This window comes from Coccinella septempunctata, chromosome 7, assembly GCF_907165205.1.
Source record: "Coccinella septempunctata chromosome 7, icCocSept1.1, whole genome shotgun sequence".
NCBI lineage: Eukaryota > Metazoa > Arthropoda > Insecta > Coleoptera > Coccinellidae > Coccinella > Coccinella septempunctata.
In genome coordinates, this window is record NC_058195.1 from 19,015,146 (window position 1) to 19,041,419 (window position 26,274).

General features: G+C 37.0%; 1 protein-coding gene across 1 annotated transcript in view; it reads right to left on the reverse strand.

Moving 5' to 3' along the window:
• LOC123317412 overlaps positions 1–13,902 on the reverse strand; it is a 30,994-nt gene extending 17,092 nt beyond the window's left edge. Inside the window, exon 1 of the mRNA XM_044903931.1 lies at positions 13,588–13,902. Within this exon, the coding sequence (XP_044759866.1) occupies positions 13,588–13,604 (17 nt within the window). The 5' untranslated portion in view covers positions 13,605–13,902. The remainder of the gene's footprint in view (positions 1–13,587) is intronic.
• Between the last annotated feature and the right edge of the window lie 12,372 nt (positions 13,903–26,274).

Sequence of the window (26,274 nt, forward strand, 5' to 3'; positions counted from 1 at the left end):
GGCATCCTCATTCTCAGCCTCCGTTTATTTCGTGTAATAAAAAAACTGACATTACTTTATTGTTCCCGCCATCTTTTAAATGTCTGTTAATTGTTTTCTTCGAAATGAAGATGTATATTAGCTTAATGAGATTTTCTGAAAATGGAAGTTTGAGAAAGGAAAACAACTACTATAGACATCATGATGGAATTCCTTCCATATTGTTCATCAATTTCAACGTGAAATTAACCTTTTTTCAACTTGAAGAAATTTAACGGAAATACGAAACTAGAAGGAAACTTTGGTTGATGCACTAGCTAAAAGTTGGTAAATTAGATCTACTAATTAAAGAAGAAGTAAAATATTAACAAATTGTGATAATTTGAGGGAAACGCGTTTATCCCGGGAGGAAACTGTATCGTTTCCACGTTTTTCATACACGTAATGAAATTCTGGAAAGTTTTTTGGTTTTTGTCATATCTCACGATTCTCACGGCAGAGAAAGTGCAGGTTGTTGGTACCTCTAGATGTTCATTTATCACGAGAGGTGATGGGATTTCGCGGTTTCCTATAGTATAACTTGCAGATTGACGAAATCGGAAGAAGAAGGCGATCTGCTCTGAAAACAATGACGAGGATGACAAAAATGAAAGCGGAAAACCCTGAAGATGTTTCAACTACTGTTAGGTACTCGTGGAGAATCATTGATTTACCTTTCAGGTCTCAAGTTTAAAGGTTTATAACCATTAGAATTTCTTTAATGAGCTTACTGGCCTACCAGTTAAAAAGTAAATAGGAGCTCTTCCAAACCGAATCTACCCCACATTAATACGCGTCGGTTGTCTGAAAAAATACGCTCAAAATGCATATCTATACTCCATTCACTTTTATTTTAGCACTCAGTTGGCCATGAGAATTTGACGCATTTCACTCTGTAAGTACTAAAATGTGGGGTTATGACGCTTTATTTGCATGGTCTTGTTCTTTTCTATGTTTTACAAAAACTCACGCTGCGTCACCTCACTAACCTGCGTTTCTATATTCGCGCCTGGCCTTATAGATGCTCATGGAGTTATCCTAATTGATGATAGAAAAATTCTCGAAAGATGGAAGAAGCATTACTCTAAGGTCTTGAATCAAAATAACGATTCGGATTCATCTATTTTAGACCGGCTCCCAGCGTATAGTCCGATGACATCGCTTGATGAAGAAATCTCAATGTTGGAAAATGCGATAAAAAATATGAAAAATAATACCAGGTCTAGACGGTGTTCTAGTGGAGATATTCGAAGCCCTGGATAAAGACATTGTACATTGTTAATAGTCTCCTAACACTTTTTCGCAAGATCTGGGAACAAGGAGATGTGCCACAAGACTTCAGAGAAGCTGCATCAAACTCTATACGGACGAAAGCGATACGTCAAATTGCAACAATTACAGGGGCATATCGTTGCTTAGTGTGGGCGGTAAAAGTCTCTCGAAGATTATGGCTAATCGTCTGAAACGCAACAACGTCATATGAGACAAATAATGCACATCAGATGGTTCCACAAAGTTTCAAATGAAGTCTTGCAGCGGGTGAGTTGTATATCAATTGAGACTCAAGTAACGAGGGCCCGACTCAGATGGAGCGGCCACATTCTGAGGATGCAAGACACAAGCCTTCCCAAAATAGCTCTCTCTGTATGTCGAATTAACAGAGGGAGTTCGGAAACCAGGAGGCCAGTATAGGCCGTTTGAAGATATACTGCATCAACCTCTAAAATCAGTTCATGCCAATCATGACTGGGAAAAACTAGCGTTAGACAGATCACAGTGGAGTTCTTTTTTGGTCCACCGTTATAATATAATGGAGACTCGAGAAGACTACAGCGGCGGCCAGATCTGGTTGGTGACTACTGACTATCTATGCCCGGAGTGTGCAAGTATCTGTAGGTCATGGTTGGGTCTCTTCACTCACAGGAGGGCATTCACTAACGTGACCATTCATTTTCTGACTCAAAACGGGACACTGGTTTATTTGGGTCAATATATATGTATATATAACGGGTATTCAATGAAATTTTTTTTTTATTTATTCACAGAAAATGAATTATCAGGTATTACAAATAAAAATATTTCCCTAATGTTTAGTTGTATTTATATTTATCAGGGGAACAAATTTCCTTCAATACTGCTTGTGATGATTCTGCTCGTGATTTTGTAAGAGTGGAACTCTTGGCACGTTTTTTTTATATTCACCTTAGTTATCAACATCGTCTTTAGAACTGGAATTTGCACAGAGACTAGACTCCCTTTCCTAATCTAAGAGAATTTGTAACTGGGTATTTTCAGATGTCCACAATTTGTTCATCATAGAAAATACTCTTTTTACTGGAGCATTTGATGCCGGCAAACAAAAAAAATATTCAATTAAAATACTAAAGTTCTCATGCCGAAGATTGTTGGTGTGAAAATGTTTGGATACTTCCAACCAACGAGTTTCCTTGAAAACATTTAAATTATTCCATTCGATTATTTTTTGCTCTGTGATGTACATAGTTTGAAATCAATGAAAATACGCCAAAAACTTCTGAATCTTTATTAGAGTCAATATATTCCTTCTCAATTAATATATCCAGAGGTTTTTGAACATCTTCCAGGAGGGTATTTTTTTTAAATCTACCCAATAAAATATCTCCATTTTTTTGGTAAGGAAACGAGTCCACTGCTCCAAATATTTACCGGCCAGCTCTTTAATTTTAGCGCTGTTTTCGAAAACGGGACAATTTTGCGTCCCGGAGTTCAGTTCGGGGACACCGGGACATTGTATAAAGACCACTTTATACAATGACCGAGACAAGCAATCAAAAAAAGGGACAGTCCCGTTCATAACGGGACGTCTGGTCACGTTAGCATACACTCGCAAGTAGCCCTAAGAAATTAGAAATTTGAAGGCACTGATAGTTTTGTCTTTTTGTAGATTTATTCTCGGTAACGGAATACAGCAATGGATGAAAGAATGAATTGGGTTTTGAATCAGCGCTATGTTGTTCGATCTACGGTGTAAAAGATTCAGAAATTACGTATTTTATCACTTTGTCGAATCACTTAGGAAAATATGAGGTCGAAAATATGTGACGAACATAATTGACGTTTATAAAAACTGACTAAAGGCATACCAAATCTAGTTATTGACATCAGACATGAAAAACACAAGAAATCAGTTTTAAAATATATTCATCTTCACTATGGAAGAAAATTTAATTATTGACACATAATATGCAATAGCTTGGTTAGAGTTAATGCTGGTTATATTCTGTGGCTAAAGGTTGGAGACTTTACATCAGTTAAAGATATCCGAAAAATAAACCCTCAGATTAAATGCATCTGATGGAGCAGTAGGAAATGGGTACCTCTAGAAGGAATTAACGGATAATTACAAGTATGTTAAATTCTTCAACAAAAAATCATCTTGCGCCAATGGAAATCAAAATAATTGAAGGAAGTTTCAAGGCAAGGGGAACTTCACTTTTAAACAAAAATTTCACATTAATTAACAATTAACCTCACAACTGGCTAGTATTTATGGCTGTTTAAAACTTTGATATAATAATAATTACCTATATATTTATTGATTCCTTAAGACATTTACAATGTATGGGACAAGTCAAATGAAAAATAGAAAAATTTATTTTCTGGAACCCATTCTACGATGACATTGATCGAAAATTCTGTAGTAACTTGCATTCGTTCACCCTAAAATATAATTCTCAAATGCTACCACTTTTTTGGTTCTCCTAATAGAAAAAAATTCTTTGTCATCCTCTTCCTTCACAATTGTGGAGACATTCAGCTAAAATATAAGTCGTTTAGATTCAGATAAAACAAATAAATTCACTAACATTGAATATGTTCGCCACCGTCTGATATATTGTAGATATTAGAATATTAGGGTTACCTACCATTTGAATGAGCACACCTGAACACTAAATATCTTAACACAGAACGATTCAATATTTATTGTTTAATTCGGAAGCACTTTTTCAAAAAATTGCTATTCGGTTGGGGGACTATCATGCAGTTAAATTTATATTGCAAACGATAAAAACAAATTTTCGATATCAAACAATCCGGATATGAGACGGAGCTAGTGATATATTCAACTGGTTCAACAAACCCCAATCTATTCCCAAATCATTCATAAGACTGATGAGTGAACTCATTGTATAAGATGCGCAATTCTCATTGATATCCTTTCAAGAAGCCTTCGTGCTTGAAGACAATAAATAATGAACATTATAACCCTTGGACATTATTAACCCAAATTCCGTAGCAGAAAACGAAAGGATTCTTCTGCATAGCAAATAGAGAAAATGCAAATGTCCTCGGGTACAGATGCATATTACCAACGGTTAGTAGAATTATGCAATGTTGTACGCTAATTGAATGAACAAATAACGTTGTTTGATGGATGAGCCATGGAATCTAAGGAGCAAGAAAAAACGGAAAATTATCGTATTAATCTTTCAAATTGTTTGGCATAGGAAAAATATTACTAGGAGTTTTTATGTGATCGTAAATTCCTTTATCGATATTCCTTTTCAGATGGTCATTGAATCACAATTCAAACCTAACCCAAACTAATCTAACTTTTGCCTAACCTGTGCGAATCGAACCTAACCTAACAACAGAAGGTTATGCTACTCAGATCGAATTGTCAAGAACTATGCACAGATCTATTTAGAAATTGGCATTATGCACCAACGAAAAGAGACGACGTCTCTCATTCCATAAAGTCATCTTGCGCAACTATAGATCACTTTTCCAATTAAAAAATTAATTTCTTGAACATTCAACTGATAGGTACAAATAGAAACTGGTTCGCTCCTGATTTGAATCAAGGAGTCGATGTGATTTAAACGATCTCTTAGGCGTTGTAAGTTGACATCGTTAGCAGATCAAGGTTGAACATGGGTTTTTTAGTTTGACCCGTTTCTGTCCGAACGTTCTGAAAAAGACAATCTGCTAGTGAGTTTATGCATAATAAACTGATAAAATGATTCGGATTCGCTTTTTGACTTTTTTCTTTATTGTTGTTAGTAAATTCATTGTGGAACTTTGTTAACTTCAGGTGAAATCTGTATTAAAAACACAAGACTACTGAATTATTCCCAAGTCCGATAATCAACATGAATCATGTCAAGCTGGTATAGGAGTACCTATACCGCACATATCAACACAAAATGAATCACAAAATCATTCGTGGTTTTCTCAAATACCTAACAAAAAATGAAAATTCTCAAATTGAGATATTGAACTGAGCTCCTTGTAATATAACTATCAGTAATTAACAGTTAAGTAGCTGCGGCGGTCATTCATTGATTGTTTGTTAATGAGCATTGTTTATAAACAATGAGAAAGTTTTCAGAATCATAGAATGAATTTATGTATCTCGAAATTTATGGACATGCGGATTTCAAAGCCGGTTCTCAGAAATCATTATTGAAATTTGTAGCGACTACGATGATTTCAGGACGAGTTCCGATATTACTGGCCGCATTCGAATAACAATATATATCTGGAACGACTGGCAGAAAGCCATAGAATATGTTGGGTATATTCATTCTGCTTTGCAAGACTCAATTATGGACATTTAAAAAAAATGCGCCTTTTTTCAAAGAGCCATCAGGATGCAAACTGGGAATTTGCATTCAAATACCCATTTATTCGTCATAACAATAACATAATTATTAATCTTCTGATAGAAATCGACTTCAATGTGAATTACCTACAACAACGGTGATGGTCTTTTGAGAAATTGGGAAAGGTAGGTACCTAAATTCCAAAACTTATCAACTTTCTCGACCAAAATAATGTGAAAGACAAATAGATTAAAATATTAATAAGCAGATTGAAGAATGAAGAAATCGAAGCAACTGAGTATGGAATTAAAGACATGTGAACTACTGTGTGTGCAGCGTATTAATTACTAATTGCTAATTTTGATAGTTCGAGAAAAATTGATTCTAAAATTTCATATCAAATGATCGATGAGCGGGCTTAAAACAATTTTTTTTCATAATATAATAAAATCTCAGTTTATGCTCATGCATAATGTATCCATACCTATTTCATTATTCCATAAAGCCGGAATTATATTTATTTCGTTCTCAACAATAATACGTATATATTCATTTCTGGATGGTCGAGATACGACACTTCTATGGGCCCATGCATGGGTACCTAGCCAACTACCAGGCTGATCAGAAAGTATATGGCTGGAAAGTAAATCAACACGAAATTAACTATTCGAGATTCACAAAGAGCATTTTTTACCTGTGAAGGACGGCTCAAAAATATTTTGAATTCCAAAAAGATATCTATCTAACCCTTTCTATATGCAATTGGTGAGGATATCACAGAAATTCAAGAAGTAGGTATACGGTATACAAGTGTACTTTGATGGAATTCGATATAAATTTTTCTATGTCATAAGGATATCTGTTCAAAAATGTTTATTTCTTCGGGCAGAACTATATAATTTGTGAAAATCGAGAGAGAGAGAGAGAGGAGGTAAATTTTGTGGATCGAAAATATAGATCTTTATTTCTACTTTCGAATGTGCACTTTCTTCCACTTTTCTACTATTAAGACCAATAGAAAAATCTTGGTCTATTCTGATCATTGTCAATTCAACCATTTTTATTCAAATAAGTATGCAACTCATCAATATCAATCGTTCAAAATATATAATATTATACCGGAAAAACATTAAGGCCCGGTTGTTCAATTCGTGTAAATCCTGGATTAATTTTGACATTTCCGTTCAAATCTGTCACGTTAATCCAGGATCAACTTTAATCTCGGTTTAAACCAGAATTGAACAACCCAAAGTTTTGTCATCATAATTCAAGCTATTTGAACAAAGTATAAAATTCAACTTTTTTTTTCAACCTTAAAAAAAAAATTCAGAGGGGGTTCAATTTTAAATAACTCACACTGCATAGCATGCTTTCAGATTGATGTTCGTTGGCATCATATTGTATTCGAGCATTGAATCAATGCGTCGCGTCGGGTTGGTTGGGTAATGTTGACATGGTCATAACTTAATTTTCGGGTTATCGAATCAATGTGCTGAACTCACACTTTATTCATTTGACAGTTCGAGAAACATTGATATCATCAATATCCTAGAGTCACTAATATTGTTACTGCTGTTGATGGTTCGATATACTCATGAAATTAAATTGTTGGTCATTAATACAATATATACCAGTCACGTATTCTGCCGTTGAAAGAAATGCCCCTCATGGATTGATATAAGGTTTTGAACATCAGATAATCAATAACAGTAGGTAGGTACCTACATCATAGCAATGATCTGAAGCATCGGCTGAAAGAAAATGTTCAAATACATTGTAGTAATTATGTTGTTTATAATATTTACGTACATGATTCGTTCTCTTCAAATTAATATTGAAATGATGTGGCCAATACTTGATGAAAATCCATTACATATTCAACTTGAAACAGATTATACGATTTTCACAAAATGAGTTTTTAAATCATGACACGAATGGATTTTCATTAAGTATTGGCCACATCAATATAATATTTGAAGGAAGCTGATATTTCAAGTAACCCTCACCTACCTGAAGATGCTATTGTGCTAGCGAAACACGTGTCGTGGTAAAAAAACTCATTTTGTGAAAATCGTATTTTTCGTTCTGTGTCATAATGGATTTCTCAGCGTTTAAACATCCGTAAATTATATTAGAACCATATAAAATCCTCATTGGGAGAAAGCGAAACAATCCAATCCGTTTTTTATGATCTATGTTATCGTATTCTTTCGTCTATTCCAAAAGGTAATCGATTCATACATCAAACTGGTTTCATCGAAAGCGAACGAGAGCGATTTATAAATTATTGAAAGATGGGTAATGTTATGCAATGAATTATTACCAATGTTATATGAAATGGTGAGCCTAAAGGAAAACATAAAATGTAGGATTAGGGGGGAACAGTTTGAAACAGATAGAATATGGTTAGATTATGCGACAATAAAAATATATAATATCAAATCATCGGAATGAAACAATTAATGAGTTTACTTCGAACAACTTCTCTTTTGAGTTTGGCCTTAGCCACTATTGCATCAGGGAAGGGTGAAACTTAAGAACTTAAAGTTCAACAAATTATTACCGGTCACATTTAATCTCGTCAATAAAAACTTTATGCCTATAATTAACTGACTCTGAGATCACTGGCACATAATTGCATTCTGCATCTAGATGACTGTCCGCCTTATAGCTCCGTCTACAAAAATAATAATATGTAAGTATTATTACTTTTCTATTCGATAGTTTCCATAGCCGTAGGAGGATTTTATTCTATCGCCATAAATTGATATCAAGTTTGATGATCGACTGTATATTTATACTTATTTTTTAAGTAGGTACATGGAAGAGTTAAGAGAGGAAAACCAGCTGATTCCGGGGTTTGGGAAATCGCTATCTCTGAGCGAACAGTTGCATATTGGGGGACGCGAAAGACGGATAACCGGAGCGTGTCCAGCAAATACTCCCGACCCGGTTGCCATAAGGGAAATAAAAAAAAGCATCAGAAATTCGAGATTTTTAACGTTCACCAAACGCAAATGTTAACACATCTGTGTTTGATAAAACTGACAATAGTGAGGTTAGCACCGATCACAGACAGGTATGGGGAGTACCAATTCAACCGTTTGAAGGGAGAGCGAGGGCCGTAGGACCGAGCTCGGTCGAAGGGTCAATTGGCCCCCAAAGGTGGATCTACCGAAAAGGTTAATATACCTACCAAAAAGGTAGAACTGTTACTATAAAGAACATATTATCAAGAGCAGAAATACGGAAGACGATCGCTTAAGAAAGGCTAAAATAGTAGGCAATGAATTTTTTAGTACCCACATACTGGCACCTACTGGTAAACTCAAAAAACGTCCTCTAGAGCCCCCACAATGTAAATCCCTGATACGCCTATGGCTATCACTCCGAAACGCCGGGTCCACACTCCACAGATTGATATGGGGCGAATTCAGGTGCCGGATGTGCTCATCAATTGTCGACTTCGAATTTCGGAAGAGAAAGTGGAAAGTCCCAAGGACGCACATAAACATATAATGAAACAATTATATGTGCCAGTTCGCTCACCTGCTCAAATTGTTCATCGAATACGCTTTACTTGCATTTCTTCGACTCTCTTGGAGTTTCGCCTCATTAGTCAGTTTGTCTCGTGTAATTTGTTCGTTACAGAAGTTCACAGTTGGTTCTCATTGTCATAAGACTATCTGCCTGGTTAAAGAAGTCGAATATTATAAATATTTTCGTTAACGTATTCTTGCACTTCGATTGGCAACGTGGGGCTGCGTTACTATGGTGATAAGTGATAACCACAGAAAAGAGAAACTTCGGGCCTCTTCTCTATTGGCCTGGCTTGGCTTTTCATGAAAATCCACAACGTTGCCAAAGTGATGATTCTGTTCGCCCTTACTTCACCTACAACTTTTAGAACTGAATTTACTCTTATATTCCTAAATCTTTATCAAGGTGGCAGTCAGCTTTCTCTTCTTTCAAGAAAATTTCACAATCGTCATATCCTCAAGATAACCAAATACTTTTATAACTGGGACATTTGACTCGAATGATTTTGGTACTTCATCGAGCTCTGTTGAAACTATAAATCGACACGTAAACAAAGTTCAAGATCACCGAATACAATGCGAGAAGAGAATGAAGGAATCATCGAAATAATACCCGCAACGCTCGAGAGGAAACTTTTGTGTTATTCGTATCTTACAATCTGAGGATTTCGCGGACTTGTTTGACCTCTACGGGCAATTTGATTCACATTATTCCGGATAAATCCGGGTTCAAATTTGATCGATCCGGGTGTAGGATCCTGTTAACAGAGCGTACTCTGTTAACAGGATCTTCTGTGGGGAAAAAAGAGAATTTTCTTGGTACATCATTATGTTTCAGATATGGTCTATATTCATAAAACTAACCTATAAATACTTATCTGTAAAAACAAGATTGCTCGAACAAAATTATTAGCGTAAAACTGCGACGTAAATGTACATGGGGGTACCCAGGAAGTGGACAAATTAGAAATTCAATCGTTGGGAAATATGGCGATATGTGTGTAAGCAGATAGGTCAGTTGCGTAACCTGAAACCTACATAGATCGTATTTGATAGCACCGAATTTTTGTGGTTTATTCTTTGGATTGGTCAATGCAACGATGTTCACTGGAATTTTGATTGACCACAGCAAATTAATGTGTGTTTGTTGTTTTGAAAAAAAAAATTTGAATTGAAATAAGGGTATTATTAAAAAAATATTTTATGCGGATTTGATGATTTCACGTGGTTTTTACAGAATTGGTCTAGTCTTGATTTGAAGCGGTTAGCTTCACTTATGTTAGCATTAGCATATTATTACATAATTCTGATTATTCATTCTGACAATAGATATCATACCGTGAACGGTGCTAATTTGTGTCTAATAGCAATATTTGTGGAATGTTGGTCACAGGAAATATTGTGAATATACAAAAGCTATTGTGAATAACGCTATGAAGCTTACGATTATGATGGACAATTCCTTATACCAAAGAATGACATGATTGAAAACTCAACCTAATTCAAAACCAACATCAAATATGAATCAATGACAAATTGATTAAATCCAATAAGATTTTTAGATCACATGAAGTTTTGAATGAGCTCCAGGTCGCAAATGCCTTTAAAAGGTGCTGTTGATTTGAATTACGGTACATTGAAAGCAAAGTAATCATAATAATCTTTGATTGAAAGATTGAAGCCCTCTTGAACCTTCACAACTACCAGTAGCTAGAACTACCGCTAATTGTAACTAACTGGCGTTAGAACTACAGGTGCATAAATCTGAATCTGTTAGAAACCTTTCAGATTGAAAAATCCAAATGGTGACTTCATCTGAAAGTTTCAGATGAATTAGAAAGTTTCCCAGCTCACAACAGGTCTCGGCCTCTTCGGACTGAAATTTTTCCCGGCGTAATAAATCAAACACCAATAGGAATAATTATATGGATGTCCTTTCCTGTTAGATGACGAAATAAAAAAAGGAAAGTACATTACTATTTTTGGATCGTCGAGTGTCAGTGCCTACTCTCATTTTCACTGTCGAGAAATAGATAAACAAACAAGCCTGAAGTACTTTCGCTTACGATTTTACAAACAATTCAAACGCGCTCGCAAACAAACCGAAAAAAGTGGGTTAAGTGTCTGAGGAAGTTGATCTCAAGAGATGTTTTAAAAACAATTTTCACCCTCGAACACCAACGACTGTAAATGACTAATGTGAAAAAACACCTGGCCTTATCGAAACTCCAATTTACCTAATCATTTTCGCCATCATCAAGGGCATTTCAATCTTCTTGGATGCCGATGAAATGACGTCAGATTGAGTATCAACTGACTCACAAAATTCTTGTTAATCTGGTAATGATACCTAGTCGTGGAATCAAGGATTGAATGTGAAGTGCACGTCCGAAGTGTAAACATCAGTTTCATTAATCGTTAAAATACGCTTTTAGAGACTATCTTGAATTCGGATGATTGTTTAAGATCGTATTTATTTTAACGAACATACGGAATTTTCGATCTGCAGGCGCTCACACAAGAGATTTTCATTTTAAGATGACACTTTAGCTCAATCGTGTACATATACACATCTCATCTAGAATATTTTTTGAGATCTTAACAAGCTCTGACAAATAGATTCAATTTCCTGGTTCAATAAACGAGTAGGTAATTTATGCGAAATAATTGGTCAACTATAATTCCTTACTATTTTATGGGACTGTAATGATTGCCGAGTACAGGTCCCAAAACTTGAAAAACGTAAAAAAGTAACCAAACTGGAAGTGAATGCGTGGAAAATTCAATCATCCATGGTTTGATCGAAAGTGATTTCAACGATAGATTGAGCGGGCAACCAAATTGATTGCTGATTTTTTGGTCAGAGAGCCAGGTATATGAGATTTAAGTCAGATTGAAGGCTAGAACAGCTATTTTAGTGATTCAATTAAGTACGCGATGAGGTAGTTCGACAAGGATTAATTAAATACTCGATAATTTATGGAAATTTTTCAAATCCTCGTCATAAGATATTTGAAGGGTGATTTCTAGCCAAAAAATATGTGTTTTTCATATAAATTTTTCTTCTTAAACAGCCCCTGCTCAGATATAGCCCCTTAAAAATGGCACCTGAAAATTTATTTTGAATTTTTTCTCAGAAACCAAAAAACTGACAGAAATTGAAATTGAACAGGCGCATTCTATGGAAACGTGAAGGCAACCTAGAAATTTTTTGTGGCATTCCCCTATAATGTCAGGGATATTCGCCTACTAGTTCGATTCAAGTTTGAAGATAATTCCAGCATATAGGTATGACTCACGCTATGTAGGTGCCTACTTGTGGATTAATTTTTTTTTCTCAAAAATTGTTACTTTCAGAAGACAGAAGACCTTACTCGTCAATAATTAATCAAGCTATCAAACATTTCTGAATGTTATAAAATGAATAAGGAAAAGTGCTCTGGTTTTTAATAGAATGGCAAATGAGGTGGTTTCAGAGGTCTAACCTAACCCTTTGCTCATTTTCTGCCCAAAAATTCGAAATTTTCGAACTCGATTTTTGATTTTGAAATGAACGCCTAGGCATTCCTGATTATAAATCAAGGAGTATTTAGATCCAACAAGTAGGTACAACAGGAAATATTGCATTTTGGAAGTTGCGATTTATAAAAAATGCTATTGTATGTCGACGATGAAAATTTAAACAAAGGGAGACATGCTCTGGATTCTGCTCGCAGTGTTCCAAAACCTATATCTACATACCAAACTTCCGGATATCCGAGACAATTTTCGAAAAAATCGAATTTTTAAAAATTGTTACTTCCGACTATAATTCGAAAGGCTTTCAGGAATACAAATGACGATGGAAGCACCAACTCTTTCGTAGGTGGGGAACTTGAGAACGACTTCTCGTCTTTAAGATGTCTGCTCAATTTCATTTGTGGTAACTGAGAAAAAAACTAAAAATTGATCTTCAGGTACTATCTTCAGAATGAAAGACTCATAATATTTTTTGACAAGAATATAACCCTTCAAATTTGTTCCAAACAGTTCATTCACATCTTCTATAAGTTCGGTTAAACAACAAAAAGGTAACAAGTTAAAACACTGGAAGAGGATATAACGAAAATTTAATCACCTAAAGGCCATTTTTTGAACACATCCTGAAAAATTTCAACAGCTAGAACGACGAAACATTTTGCTGATTCTTCATCAATCAAATTCGCGAATATGAGATGATAAATTCATGGAAATTCGTTGAATTGAAAGTGATTTCAACGATCGGTTAAGCAAGAATTCTAATCATACGTGGATTTTTGAAAAGACGAAGTGATATTGATAAATCTATAGAAATTCAAGGCTATAATAGCCTCTGGAGAATTTTAATCGCAGTGAAAACATATTCAACGAATTCCTCAACGTTTTATGGGAATTTATACGAATCTGATGAAATAATTGTTCCTCACCTTTGATTCATCCTCATGTCGATCCCGGGGCCCTCCAAAATTCTCAAAAAACAATAAATTCACCCCTACACCGTAAGCATACCGGGGGTTTGAACCCAAGACTTCCGGTCTAAAAATACGCACTCCTCGATCACTTTCCCCGTGCAGAAACAGAACAGTGGCCTCTCCAGAGCCTTCCGTACGCGCGCTATCCTTGTGGTGCACTGCGAAGACGTCGACGACGTTCACGAGAAGATTCTAGGAGAAAGTGTCGATGGCAAGCGAAACTGCGGCGGGGTCCGACCGTGGTCGTGAGCGTTTTCGTGGATTGTGAGGTGCACCGGGCACCCCATGCATTCTTGTATGGATTCGATAAGGTGCATGGCTCAGGTGGAGGAAATGCATACCTGGAAACGGGTTCAAAATATTATCTGTCCGAGATGAAAAATTCCACCTAGTCTAGGCTTCACCTAAAAAAGCTTGCTTCTGTTAACCTTAAAATCAAGGTTTAATAAGTACATAGATTAATCTAAGGTTTAATATCGGAGAAATGTTTTGCAAATGTCCTTCAAAGCATTGGCGGAACAATGAGCACCAATGTTTGTGGTGGGCCCGGAAAACGGTAGGTATAATTGCTTCGACATTGCTGACCAGACCGGATCAATTTAATTTTAGTCTGTAGAAGCAGCGGCCCAATCCATTCGTTTCATGCCATTGACAAATTGTCGATAAAGTGTCAGAAGTTTTTTGAATTTCTTCCCCGTTTTTTCAATTTTCTACTGAATAACCACTGGTATATCTATGGTAGATGATTCCCCAATAAAAGGGTCCTGTAGCATTCTCCAATAAAAGGGTCCTATAGCGTTCCTCGAACAACTGAAGAATAGATGAATCATCACTTAGAAGATTGGACCTGGTCGAAAGACCCTCCCAGTCAAAAGCAAGATTTGGCTATTATTAATTTGAGTACTGAAGGCATTTCTAACGACGAGGGTGATCCTCCACCAAGATCAGCAGAAGATTTTTGAAGCAGAGATGATATTCCTCCCAATGCAATTGAAAAACAAGTTATGTACCTATGATTATTTATTTTTTTCTTCAGTCATCATCAAGTCTTGGAATAAGTTTGGATGAAGGATTTATTATTCACTTTTTTCTCGTTTTCTGCTCTGTTTCTTTGTTTCAAATATTATTTCGAAATGAAAGTAGGATAGAGAAATTTTTTTTTAATGGAAAGGAAGACCTTCAGTATTGAAAGCTTATTCTGTAAATAAATTTGTCATCACTACACTTCTCACGGGGAGACAGGGTTTTTTTACTGAGGTTTTACCCTAAGCTCTTGTATCATACTCCAAATTGTATGGTCCCCCGTTACACTAACCTTTGCTAAAACTCATGCATATGCTATAGGTATTGTTTGATATCTAAAAATGTATTGCTGACATATATATATATATATATATATATATATATATATATATGTATATATACTATACTACCTTGCGGAATGAGCAATTAATTCGGGATGCTGTGAGAAAGGGAGTTCGTCGCTAATACGTTAACCGTATTAGTCCGGTCCGATCCTATGAAGGGTTTTTGTAGCTCTTACACTTCTACCTCCATAAGTACATGCATCAGCCTTCCACTAGTACGATAGGGAAACCCAGAGGCATTTAGCAACTTCTTGTTGAGTTGAACCTTCGTTTAATCATTACACTAATAGTTGGGGTGCCCAAAAATGAAATTCGGGATTTACTCGAGCGTGTCAGATTATTATAAGGGGAGGCACCTTGGATCTTTTAGAGTACGTTATTTTCTAGAATAGTCAAAAAACGATCATTGTACATACTCGAGCTTGTCATATTAAGGTACCTATATGTGGTAATCACATGTTGAAAAGTATGCATTCTCTAAGGGCCTGTTCCGATATTGCTGGTTTTACTGGCCCGCAATCGAATAACAATAGAACTCGAACGACTGGGCCAATAAGAAAAAAGTCACGTGTACATTCTCGAGCGCGATGGCTTTTTTCTTATTTTGAAACAAATGATTCAAGAATAACGAAAAATTATAATCTGACAGTTTCATCAAGCCGAAACCAAAGATTATAGAGTAGAAATATAGGAAACGCCCTCATATCTCTCTAGTACTGGAAACCGACTACATTTTGTTCAATGAAAACACATTTCATATGAAATGGCGCTGAAAACGAACTGTCAATACAGTTTAATAACGGTTTTATGTTTTATAATTCAGGGGCGCGAAATTCGAATGCTATTCCTTGTATTGAATTTCACTATCGACTTTGTTGAGACCAGAAAACAAACATTCTGCGCGACAAAACAAAAGTATTGTTGAAAGTTTCAATCTGAACATTGTTTGGGATCAATTGATATCAATGAAATACGCTGTTGGATGTGTTTTATTTTCAATTGCAATTTATAAAAAATTTACAAAAATTCAAAACCATTTCATATATTATTCTGCAAATGGCTCTGAAATTAATATTTTAACCAGGCCGAAACAATGAAAATTGGCCATGAAGGTCACAAAAATAAGTTTTTTTGAATTATCTCCTCTCCTGGGCTTCAAATAATTTTCGCATTAATTATGAAAGTTGTAGAGCATAAAATTTTCGACCAGTTTCATCCAAACTAATTTTTCCTTTTTTCAACCATTTCGAGGGATATGATATATGGCGATAGATCACCTACATTGTGATTCTGCATTGACCTTGCCCTTTCGCATGTATATGGTTTAGCTTCTCACCCTCATCGCCCTGTAGCTCGGAAACGGTTGAGAGTATGTAAAATTGCTTCGGACAAAAGTTATGTAGTATTTAATTATCTACAACTTTTATAAGGAATTTGAAAACGATAAGAGGAGCAGGAAGGGATATATTTGAAAAAAAAGGATTGTTATCACCTTCGAACTGTCAAATTGAGAAAATCCCTCCTGATTAGTGTCAGATTGATGGGTCGACACGTCTGCAACACCAAGATTAACTATTATTGATATTTGCATCCAAGAAATCAGTAATTAGAACAGTGATTGCGGGAATTTGGATAGTTTTTCTTTTTTCAAAACTTTAAATAAAATTTTGAGAGAAGAGAACTGTCCAAATTCCTGCAAACACTGTCAGATTCACATGAATTTATCTTAATCTGACACGCTCGAGTATGTACACCTGACGATTTTTTTACATCTTTGAAAACCTGCAGACGCTTTCACCACTGCTGAAAGTGCAAACATCATAGAACTTTTTTCCCCTTTCTACCATTTAATTTTCAAAATCCACTAGGTCTTCAGGACGCGCGAGTAAATCCCGCTTTATCATCGTTTGCTCCCCACTATAATTGGTCAAGTTGGACGGCTACTGAGTTTCTATTCTTTTAATTAAGCTGTTAGTGTCATGAGGATCATATTTTGTGTTTTTGTAATACGTATGCCTTTCCACATGGTGTGTAATAAATCTGAACACCTTGGAAAGCGAATAAGAACTATATGACTGCGTCTACTGCTATCGCTCCTCAAGAAACAAAAACGAAATTTAAATATTCTTCAAATTTCCTGACTTCTCCCTACGGTTTGGCCTTACCGCAATTTTCATTCTATGAACCAAAGGAGAGAAAATGTGAAGTCAACGGTTGAAAACAAGTCAAACTGCTCATGGTCCACAGATCACCGACTGCAACCGCATCTGACTGGCAGAAATTCGCATCTAAAGGAAGGTTGCCAACAATTTCATAACATAAGATCCTTCTGCTCTGAACTCCCGATAAAAACAACGCACCCATCAAAACCGCCATTACACAACCAACTTCCTCCAACCAAATCACGTCCACAGCTCCAACCATAGACCTTCAAACCCCGAATTCCTAACCTCAAAAAAACTCCCCCACTGAGAGCTTCCGTCCTTCACCCACACACACAATTTCCTATTCTTCTTGCCTTCATCGACCTCATCATTATTCCATCATGTTCTTCAGTGTTACACAACGCAGAGTATAATTGCAGAATCCATTAGCGTTGTTAGTTGCAATTGAAAGTTTCTAAAGTAATAACACGGAGTCACATGCCTGGAATTTCGTTATTTTGTACGGCGAAGAACCTTCACCAAGTCACATGATTATTCGTCGATCGTTTCCTTCTACCGTGTTGGAAATCGTTTCACTCGGTGGTTGAGTTGAATGGAATCGTTTATTTGTCTTGAGAGGATTGTTTGTACTTTGCGTCAATGCGGATATCAGTTGGCACAAGGATTCAATCACGTGGAACTTCCTTGCATGGCACGTCCAACGTCTATGTTAATTGTTTATTTTTCGGGTAAATATTATATATATATATATATATATATATATATATATATATATATATATATATATATATATATATATATATATATATATATATATATATATATATATATATATATATATATATATATATATATATATATATATATATATATATATATATATATATATATATATATATATATATATATATATATATATATATATATATATATATATATATATATATATATATATATATATATATATATATATTTTTTTTTTTTTTTTTTTTTTTTTTTTTTAAATCACCTTCAAGGGTTGGCAGTTCCTAGTGCCGGGCAAACTGTTTTGCCAAGGCATGTCAGATTGTTGTGAGAAATTTCCTGACCGTTCTCACATTCGCGAGTATGACCTCCTTCTGTGCTGTGCTGATGAGGTCCCCATCTAATCCTAATTTGAGGGTATTCTCCACCAAATGTTTTTCGACCAACCCGTTGGTCGAGATTATCAGCGGCATTATTGTTGTTGTTTTAAGGCTGTGTATGGTTTTCAACTCGAAGGCCAGATCCTGATATTTTGTCGTCTTCTCAACGTATGCCTTGTATAGATTGTCATCGGCCGGGATTGTCACGTCTAGAATTTGGACTGATCTTTCTTTGTTGTTAAAGAGCACCATATCTGGTCTATTATGTTTTATGGGCCTATCGGTGTCGATGAATGTATCCCAGTAGAGCTTGTAGTTGTTATTCTCTAGAATACTGGCTGGTAGGTATTCGAAGGGTTTTTTTAGTTTTTGTATTAGGCCACATTTTTTGGCGATTGCCTGGTGATAAACCCTTGCCATAGCGTTGTGACGTTGTGTGTAGTCCGTTGGTGCCAGCACGGGACAGGATGAGGTGATGTGCTGCACAGACTCGGTCGCATATAGGCATTTTCGGCATTTGTCAGTTGGTATATTCCTCCCTGATATATTTTTTATGTAAGATCTTGTTGGGATCACTTGATCTTGTATTGCGACCATTCTACCTTCCGTTTCGGGGAACAAATATCCGGCTCTCAGGTAAGTAAGTGACTCCTTTTTATTCACCTCGTTCTTTTCTAGGTTTCCAGGGTATCTTCCATGTAACGCCTTACTTAGCCATTCCTGGGACATTCTCTCAAGGGTGTTTCGGGGTGGTTCCAGCTGGCCTGCCAGGTTCAACGGGCTCAAATTCTCATCTTCCTGACACACTGTCTTCATAAAAGGTGAGTGTTTAGATAGAAGATAATCTCTCATGTTGGAAACTGCGTCATTGTGCACTATCTCCAGGTTTTTCATTCCTCGGCCTCCTTCGTTCCTTGGGATGTATAATCTGTTCACAGATGCGTGTGGATGGTGTACGCCGTGTCTGGTTAGGAGGGCTCTTGCTTTCCGATCAAGGTCTTTTAGATCTGCATTCGACCACTTAATTACTCCGAAGGAGTACTCTATGCAAGGTATGGCCCAGATATTTATAGCGTCAAACATTGGTTTGGAGTTCAACTTGCTTTGGAGTACTTTTTTGAGTCTCGTTAAGAATTTTTCTTTGAACACGCTCTTCATCTCAGTGGTCTTTATTTCTAGGGCTTGTTGTACTCCTAGATACTTATAGGAGTCTTCTGGTCCCAGCCCTGGAATAGTTACATCCTCTATCACCCGTAGACCGGCACCCTTCTGTATTTTCCCCCTTTTCACGTGTATTACCGCGCACTTTTCAAGGCCCATCTCCATTCCTATCGTTTCACTGAATGATGCCACTATTTTAAGCTGTTGCTTTATCTGTTCTTCATTCGCAGCATATAGCTTCAGATCGTCCACATATATCTGATGACTAATTTTTATATTCCGTGCTTTGTGGACGGTGTATCCGTAGGTTTGGTTCTTAAACAGCTTGCTCAGAAGGTTAAGTGCTAAGCAGAACCAGAGCGAACTGAGTGTATCGCCCTGAAAAATACCTCTTCGGATTTTTATTTGACTGGTCTTATAATTTTTGTTTTTTGTGTTGACTATCAGTTGCGTTCGCCAGGTCTTCATCATATGCTCTAGTAAAGCTATAACTGGTTTTGAAATTCCGTATAGGTGGAGTGTTTTTTTTAGCCAGGAGTGCGGTACCGAATCGAAGGCCTTCTTATAGTCCACCCACGCTACCGATATATTTCTTTGCTTCTTCTTCGCCTGCTTCGTTATAATGAAATCCGTGACCAACATCTCCTTGCACCCTCGGGCATCTCGTCGACATCCTTTTTGTTCGTGTGCCAGTATATCGTTTTTGTTAACATGCTTCCAAATATGTCGCGTCAATACTCCGGTCAATACTTTATAGATTGTAGGTAGACAGGTTATAGGTCTGTAGTTTTTCGGGTTTGCTGCATTATTGCTTTTTGGTAGCATATGTGAGATCCCGAGAGTAAAGAAGTCTGGGATTTTGGTAGGGTCTTCGAGGGCCTCCTGGAACAGTTTTGCAAGGTGTTGATGCGTTGTTGAAAAGTGCTTCCACCAGTAATTTTGGATTTTATCTATGCCGGGGGCCGACCAATTGTTCGTTTTCCTCAAGGTGGCTCTGATGTCTTCTTCTGTGATGTTAACGTCATCCATACGATATTTTGATGACTCTTTTTCGGCGTCTTTAATCCAGTGTGCACCGTCATCGTGGGTTTTTTCTTCCTCCCATATATCCTTCCAGAACTGGTGCATGTCTTTTTCGGTGGGCGGGTCTTCTTCTGCAGAGGTTTCATGTTCGAGCTGGCGGAAAAACTGTTGTTGGTTTTTATAGAAGAGTTGATTGTTTTTGTATCTTTTGACTCTCTCGTTATAACGTTGAAGCCTGCTTCCTAACACTTTAATTTTTTGTTTCAGCCTATCATGTACTACGGTCACACTATCCTTGAAAGAGTTGTTCCGGGCTTTTATTCTGAATTCGGATACAATCCGGCGAGTCAGTTTCACGACCTTACTTGATGGTGATGGCATGTTAAGGTAAGTATGCACTATACCAATGTTTTTTCTAATATCTGTGATTTTTCTTTCCAGGCGGTGTTTCCAAGGTGGCGTATTTTCTTGTTTCTTCTGTTGTGCCTCTGTGATCTTCATTCCCAGATCAGTGCAAACAGTAATTGCACCTGCGTACACGAGGTCTGTCATCTGTTCCAGGGTCCCAGTAGATGGTAGGTTTTTCTCTATGATTTTGTTTACTTCTTGTACCTTTTGTAACATGGTCTTTGACCCTTTCATTCTAGGGATTCTAGGTCTGTTTTCAGGCGGTATTCCTGCATACAAAAGGAAGTTTTTTTGAAAATGTTGTTCCAGTTTAGAGTGTTTGCCTTTGCTGTCTTCTTTCGTTTTTGGTGCCTGAGTTGAATCCTCAACCGTGAGCTGTTTAGACAGGTCACACACTGCACCTCGAGGGTAACAGCTAAGCCTGATGTTGTTGAGTTCGATGGAAGTGAACTTGTCGTTGTTTAGCAGCCACTTAACTCTATTCGCCAAGAGATTGGTGTAAGAATGTTTTTCTGGATTAACTTCGTTCCAGGTTTGGGTGAGTATCTGTCTGTAATTGTAATTTTCCCTCAGTTCCAATTCCTTCGCAATGTAATGAACACGCATTAACAGGACATTCTGTTCCTCAGTCCACCGTGTTCTCCCATCTCGTCTTTGAGTATCCTCAGCGGGCCGCGGATTTGCCACGTCCAAGCTAGGGGCTTTTTCTCCTTCGGAGAAGACGGTATTAGGAATTGCGGTACCATCTCGGGGGGCTGCGCCGCTTTGTCCACAGTTACCCCCAACAGGCTCTTCCTCCGGACGGTTCCGAGAAGGGCCAGCCCGCTGCCCCTCACCGCCCTGGTTTCTACTTCTTGTGACAGGAGCTTCAAAATTTCGTCAACTTCACAGGCTGCTGACCTGTGAAGCTGGAGGACTCAGGTACGCGGGGACGTCACCCCCCGAAGGCCTAAGCCCCCCTGCGTTATATATATATATATTATATATATTATATATATATTATATATATTATATTATATATATATATATATATATATATATATATATATATATATATATATATATAAAGTTATATTTTCTCGGCTTGTTAAGGGCTTGTTGAAAGAAACTATTGTTGTTCCTTGTCTGTATTTCGGAACTCTATTGGGTTCCTCTTCATGACATTATCAACTTTTTGGTAATAAACCAGCTAAAAACGAAAACCACTCAGAATGAAATAACACAGCCACATGAGTTTCACTTCAAGCTGGTTTATTACCAACAAGTTGATTATGTCCTGAAGAGGAACCCAACAGAGTTCCGAAATATAGACGAAGAACAACAATAGTTTCTTTCAACAAGCCCTTGACAAGCCGAGAAGATATAACTTTTTATATATAGATTTTTAATTATTTATTTCGAACATATATTCTTGAAATTCTGTATTAAAGTGGATTCTCCGAAAAATAAACAATTAACATAGACGTTGGACGTGCTGAAGAAGAACCCAATAAAGGTCGGAAATATGTATAGATAAAGAACAACAATAGTCGTGTTTCTTTCAACAAGCCCTTAACAAGTTGAGAACCTATTTTGGCGGTATGTGCTGGGGTGAGTTCACGCCATTTGAAGAATGGCGTGCTCTTGGGGTGATTGTTTCGTCCCACTGCTAGGGTCGGACTCATCAGGTAGGTTAATGAACCCTAGCAGCTACCTACGACAATCGCCGAAGCAGCGTAGTTTGTGCCTGCTATAAACGCCGGTTACGTCGAGGGTATCGAGTGTTGCGTCGCCGGTGGCGCCATCGTTTGGCGTATGCTGCACCGCAATAGACGTATAATCTACCCTGTGATCGCAACCGTCGTGCGCAGTGATGCCATCGTTTGGCTACCCTTGGTACCATCATGGTGAGATGAAGTATTCCTCTACCATGGGTACAACTACGCCGCCACAACACTCCCCCACCAGCGGCGCTGACTGGGGAAGCGATGCGATACGGTAGGCAGGGTACCGCCGTTTACGAAGATGGGGAAGGGCGTCTAGAGTAGCGTCAGAAATACCAGAGATGGGAGCGTGCATTGTGAGCGAGCTATTGTCTCAACCGGTCTGGCCTTCTGGGATACGTCGTTAAGACGGCCCTCCCTCATCACGTCGGGGTCACCACTTTGGCGGTATGTGCTGGGGTGAGTTCACGCCATTTGATAGGGATGGGCGTTGAATCAACGAACTAGTTGAAAAAACGGTTGACGTACAATCAACGTTTCAACGGTTAACCGTTCAACGATCAACTAGTTGAAATTTTCGACTCGTTTGTGTTTAGTTTTTTTTGTACCCTTCCCCTTTCCGTAGAATAGTAGACCGTAGAACGAACAACGAACCAACGTCGACGTAGGTCGTAGAATAACTTCGTTGTGTCGACGCACGAGCTAGACAGACGTTCTAGATCCCGACCCGATTCGAAGTTCTAGTTGACGGAACGAATGAACGACGAAACCAAAACCAACCTTAAAATTTGTTTTTGGTTGTAGGACCTTTCGTTCGTTGGAAATTGAACGAATAAAGTCAAAACGAATGAAAATGAAACAAATGCTCATAGTTTGGAGGACGAAGTTATGTCCGTTTTTGTTTTCGGTTGTTAGACCTTTCGTCCTTTTAATTAATTAATTTGGTATTATGAGAAAGTGAGAAATGGATTAAACCCAAAAAATTGATAGAAATTTTTGATTCTTATGATTCTCACATGCTCATTATTTTATTCGAATAGTGCATTATAACTTTTTTTGCAGGAAGATAAAAGTCTGAAATAAATGCTTTTTTTTCTTTGTTTAAGAAACGAATAACTTCATTTATCTCATAATTTTTTGAAAATGTTATCCTCTTTGACAATATTATAGTACACATATCAATTATTGCTAAGTAGTGTGGAATGTTAAGCGACGATCAAGCGAATATGCCATAACCACTAACTAGTAGTCTACATAAAGTAAGTCATGGGTCTGTTCTGTGGTAGTCTAGTCTAGCGGTATATCGTTGATCGGTTAACACCGTTTCAAGTTCAAGCGTCTATTCCACCACTATACAATTGACGTAGTTGATGCGTCAACTAGTTGACGAATTCAACTAGTTGATCGACTAGTTGATCAACGGAAAATAACGGTCTAGTTAAGTTAACGAGAAATTCGTCGACGACCCATCCCTACCATTTGAAGAATGGCGTGCTCTTGGGGTGATTGTTTCGTCCCACTGCTAGGGTCGGACTCATCAGGTAGGTTAATGAACCCTAGCAGCTACCTACGACAATCGCCGAAGCAGCGTAGTTTGTGCCTGCTATAAACGCCGGTTACGTCGAGGGTATCGAGTGTTGCGTCGCCGGTGGCGCCATCGTTTGGCGTATGCTGCACCGCAATAGACGTATAATCTACCCTGTGATCGCAACCGTCGTGCGCAGTGATGCCATCGTTTGGCTACCCTTGGTACCATCATGGTGAGATGAAGTATTCCTCTACCATGGGTACTGTTATGAAGTTGTGTTCAATCTTTGATTTTACTTTTGGTGTAACTGTACATGTGTATAATATGTTTGTTGTACAGAATGTACCTGCGCATTTTTGATAAATTGAATATGTTCAATAAACCAGTCTTCCACTAAACGTGTGTCAATGAATACCTCAAAACGATATAACATGGCGCAGTCGGTGTAAAATTGTGAATATCAGTGAAATAATCAAAATGGGTGATTATAGAGGTTTACCCCCAATGGACTTCTCCGGAAATATTTCAGAGAATTGGAAAATATGGAGACAGAAGTTCGAAAATTACTTGGTTGCCACCGAAGTAGGCAAAAAGGACGAGAAGATTCAAATCGCACAATTACTGCATTATATAGGCGAGGAAGGTTTCGTAATTTACAATACTTTCACCTTTGATGACGAAGATGAAAAAAATAAAATAAAAACCATCCTGAACAAGTTTGAATGTCATTTCTTGCCAAAGAAGAACTTATCATTCGAACGATACCGGTTTTTCACAAGGAAACAATTGACGAATGAAAAAATCGAACAATATGCAACTGATCTGAAAAACAAGGCACGTTCCTGTGACTTCGGTGATTTGAAGGATAGCCTAATAAAAGATATTTTCACTTGTGGATTACAAAATCAAACTCTTCGTGAAAAGTTACTACAGGATGATCAGATAGATTTAGATGGAGCAATAAAATTTTGTGTGACGATTGAAAACTCTAAACAACAGGCCAGTGTCATCACTCAAGAGTCCAGCTCGTCGTTATCTTTGGAAGTACAATCTGTAAGAAAAGCAAAAAAACATCATCAATTCAATAAGCGGCCAGGAAAATACACCAACCCTAATGAAGGACAAAGTCAAAAAGCAAGAGAACAAAATAATTCTTCTGGTAGTGGACGCAGACTCAGCAAAAATAATGGAATTTGTTATCGATGTGGCGGAGTACACGGAAAAAACCAGTGCCCTGCGTTCGGAAAAAAGTGCAATTTGTGCGGAAAATTAAATCATTACTCAAAAATGTGCCAACAAAGAAATGTAAATACAGTGAATTTAAGTGAAAATAACCCAAACGAAAATGAGGATTGCTTATTTATAGGGAATATCGATGTCAATGAAAATGATAGTTCTTGGTATGTCTTGCTAAAAATAAATGATGAAATTGTAAAATTCAAACTGGATAGCGGAGCACAAGCGAACTTGATATCAATGAAAATATTGAAACTAATTAATTTTCCTTCTGATTTAATATTGAAAAGTGATAAAATTCTAAAATCATATACAAATGATAACTTAAAAATCTTAGGAAAATGTTTCTTGAATTGTCAGTATAAAGAAAACAGTCATAAATTAGAATTTTTTGTGGTTGAGGAAGATTTTCCGTGTCTTCTCGGCTTGAATACATGTATTGATTTGAATTTGTTGAAACGAGTGGATACTTTAAATGATAATACTGAAATAAACAATCAAGAATATTACAGGAAAATTATTAATGAAAATTCAGATCTCTTTGCGGGATTAGGATGTCTTAAACAACAATATCACATCAAATTAAATGAGAATGTAACTCCTATAGTACATCCTCCCAGGAGAATACCTATTCCGATACTTAATAAATTCAGAGAAACTTTAATTGACTTGGAAAAAAAGAATATTATAAGAAAAGTGGAAGAACCCACAGATTGGGTAAATTCAATAGTAGTAGTGAGAAAAAAGGATGGTTCATTACGTATTTGCTTGGATCCAGCCGATTTAAATCGGGCAATAAAAAGGGAATATTTTCCGTTGCCGACAATTGATCAAATAATTCCAAAAATGAATGGTGCATGTATTTTCAGCACATTAGACGCAAATTCTGGATTTTGGCAAATACAATTGGACGAAGAAAGTTCGAAA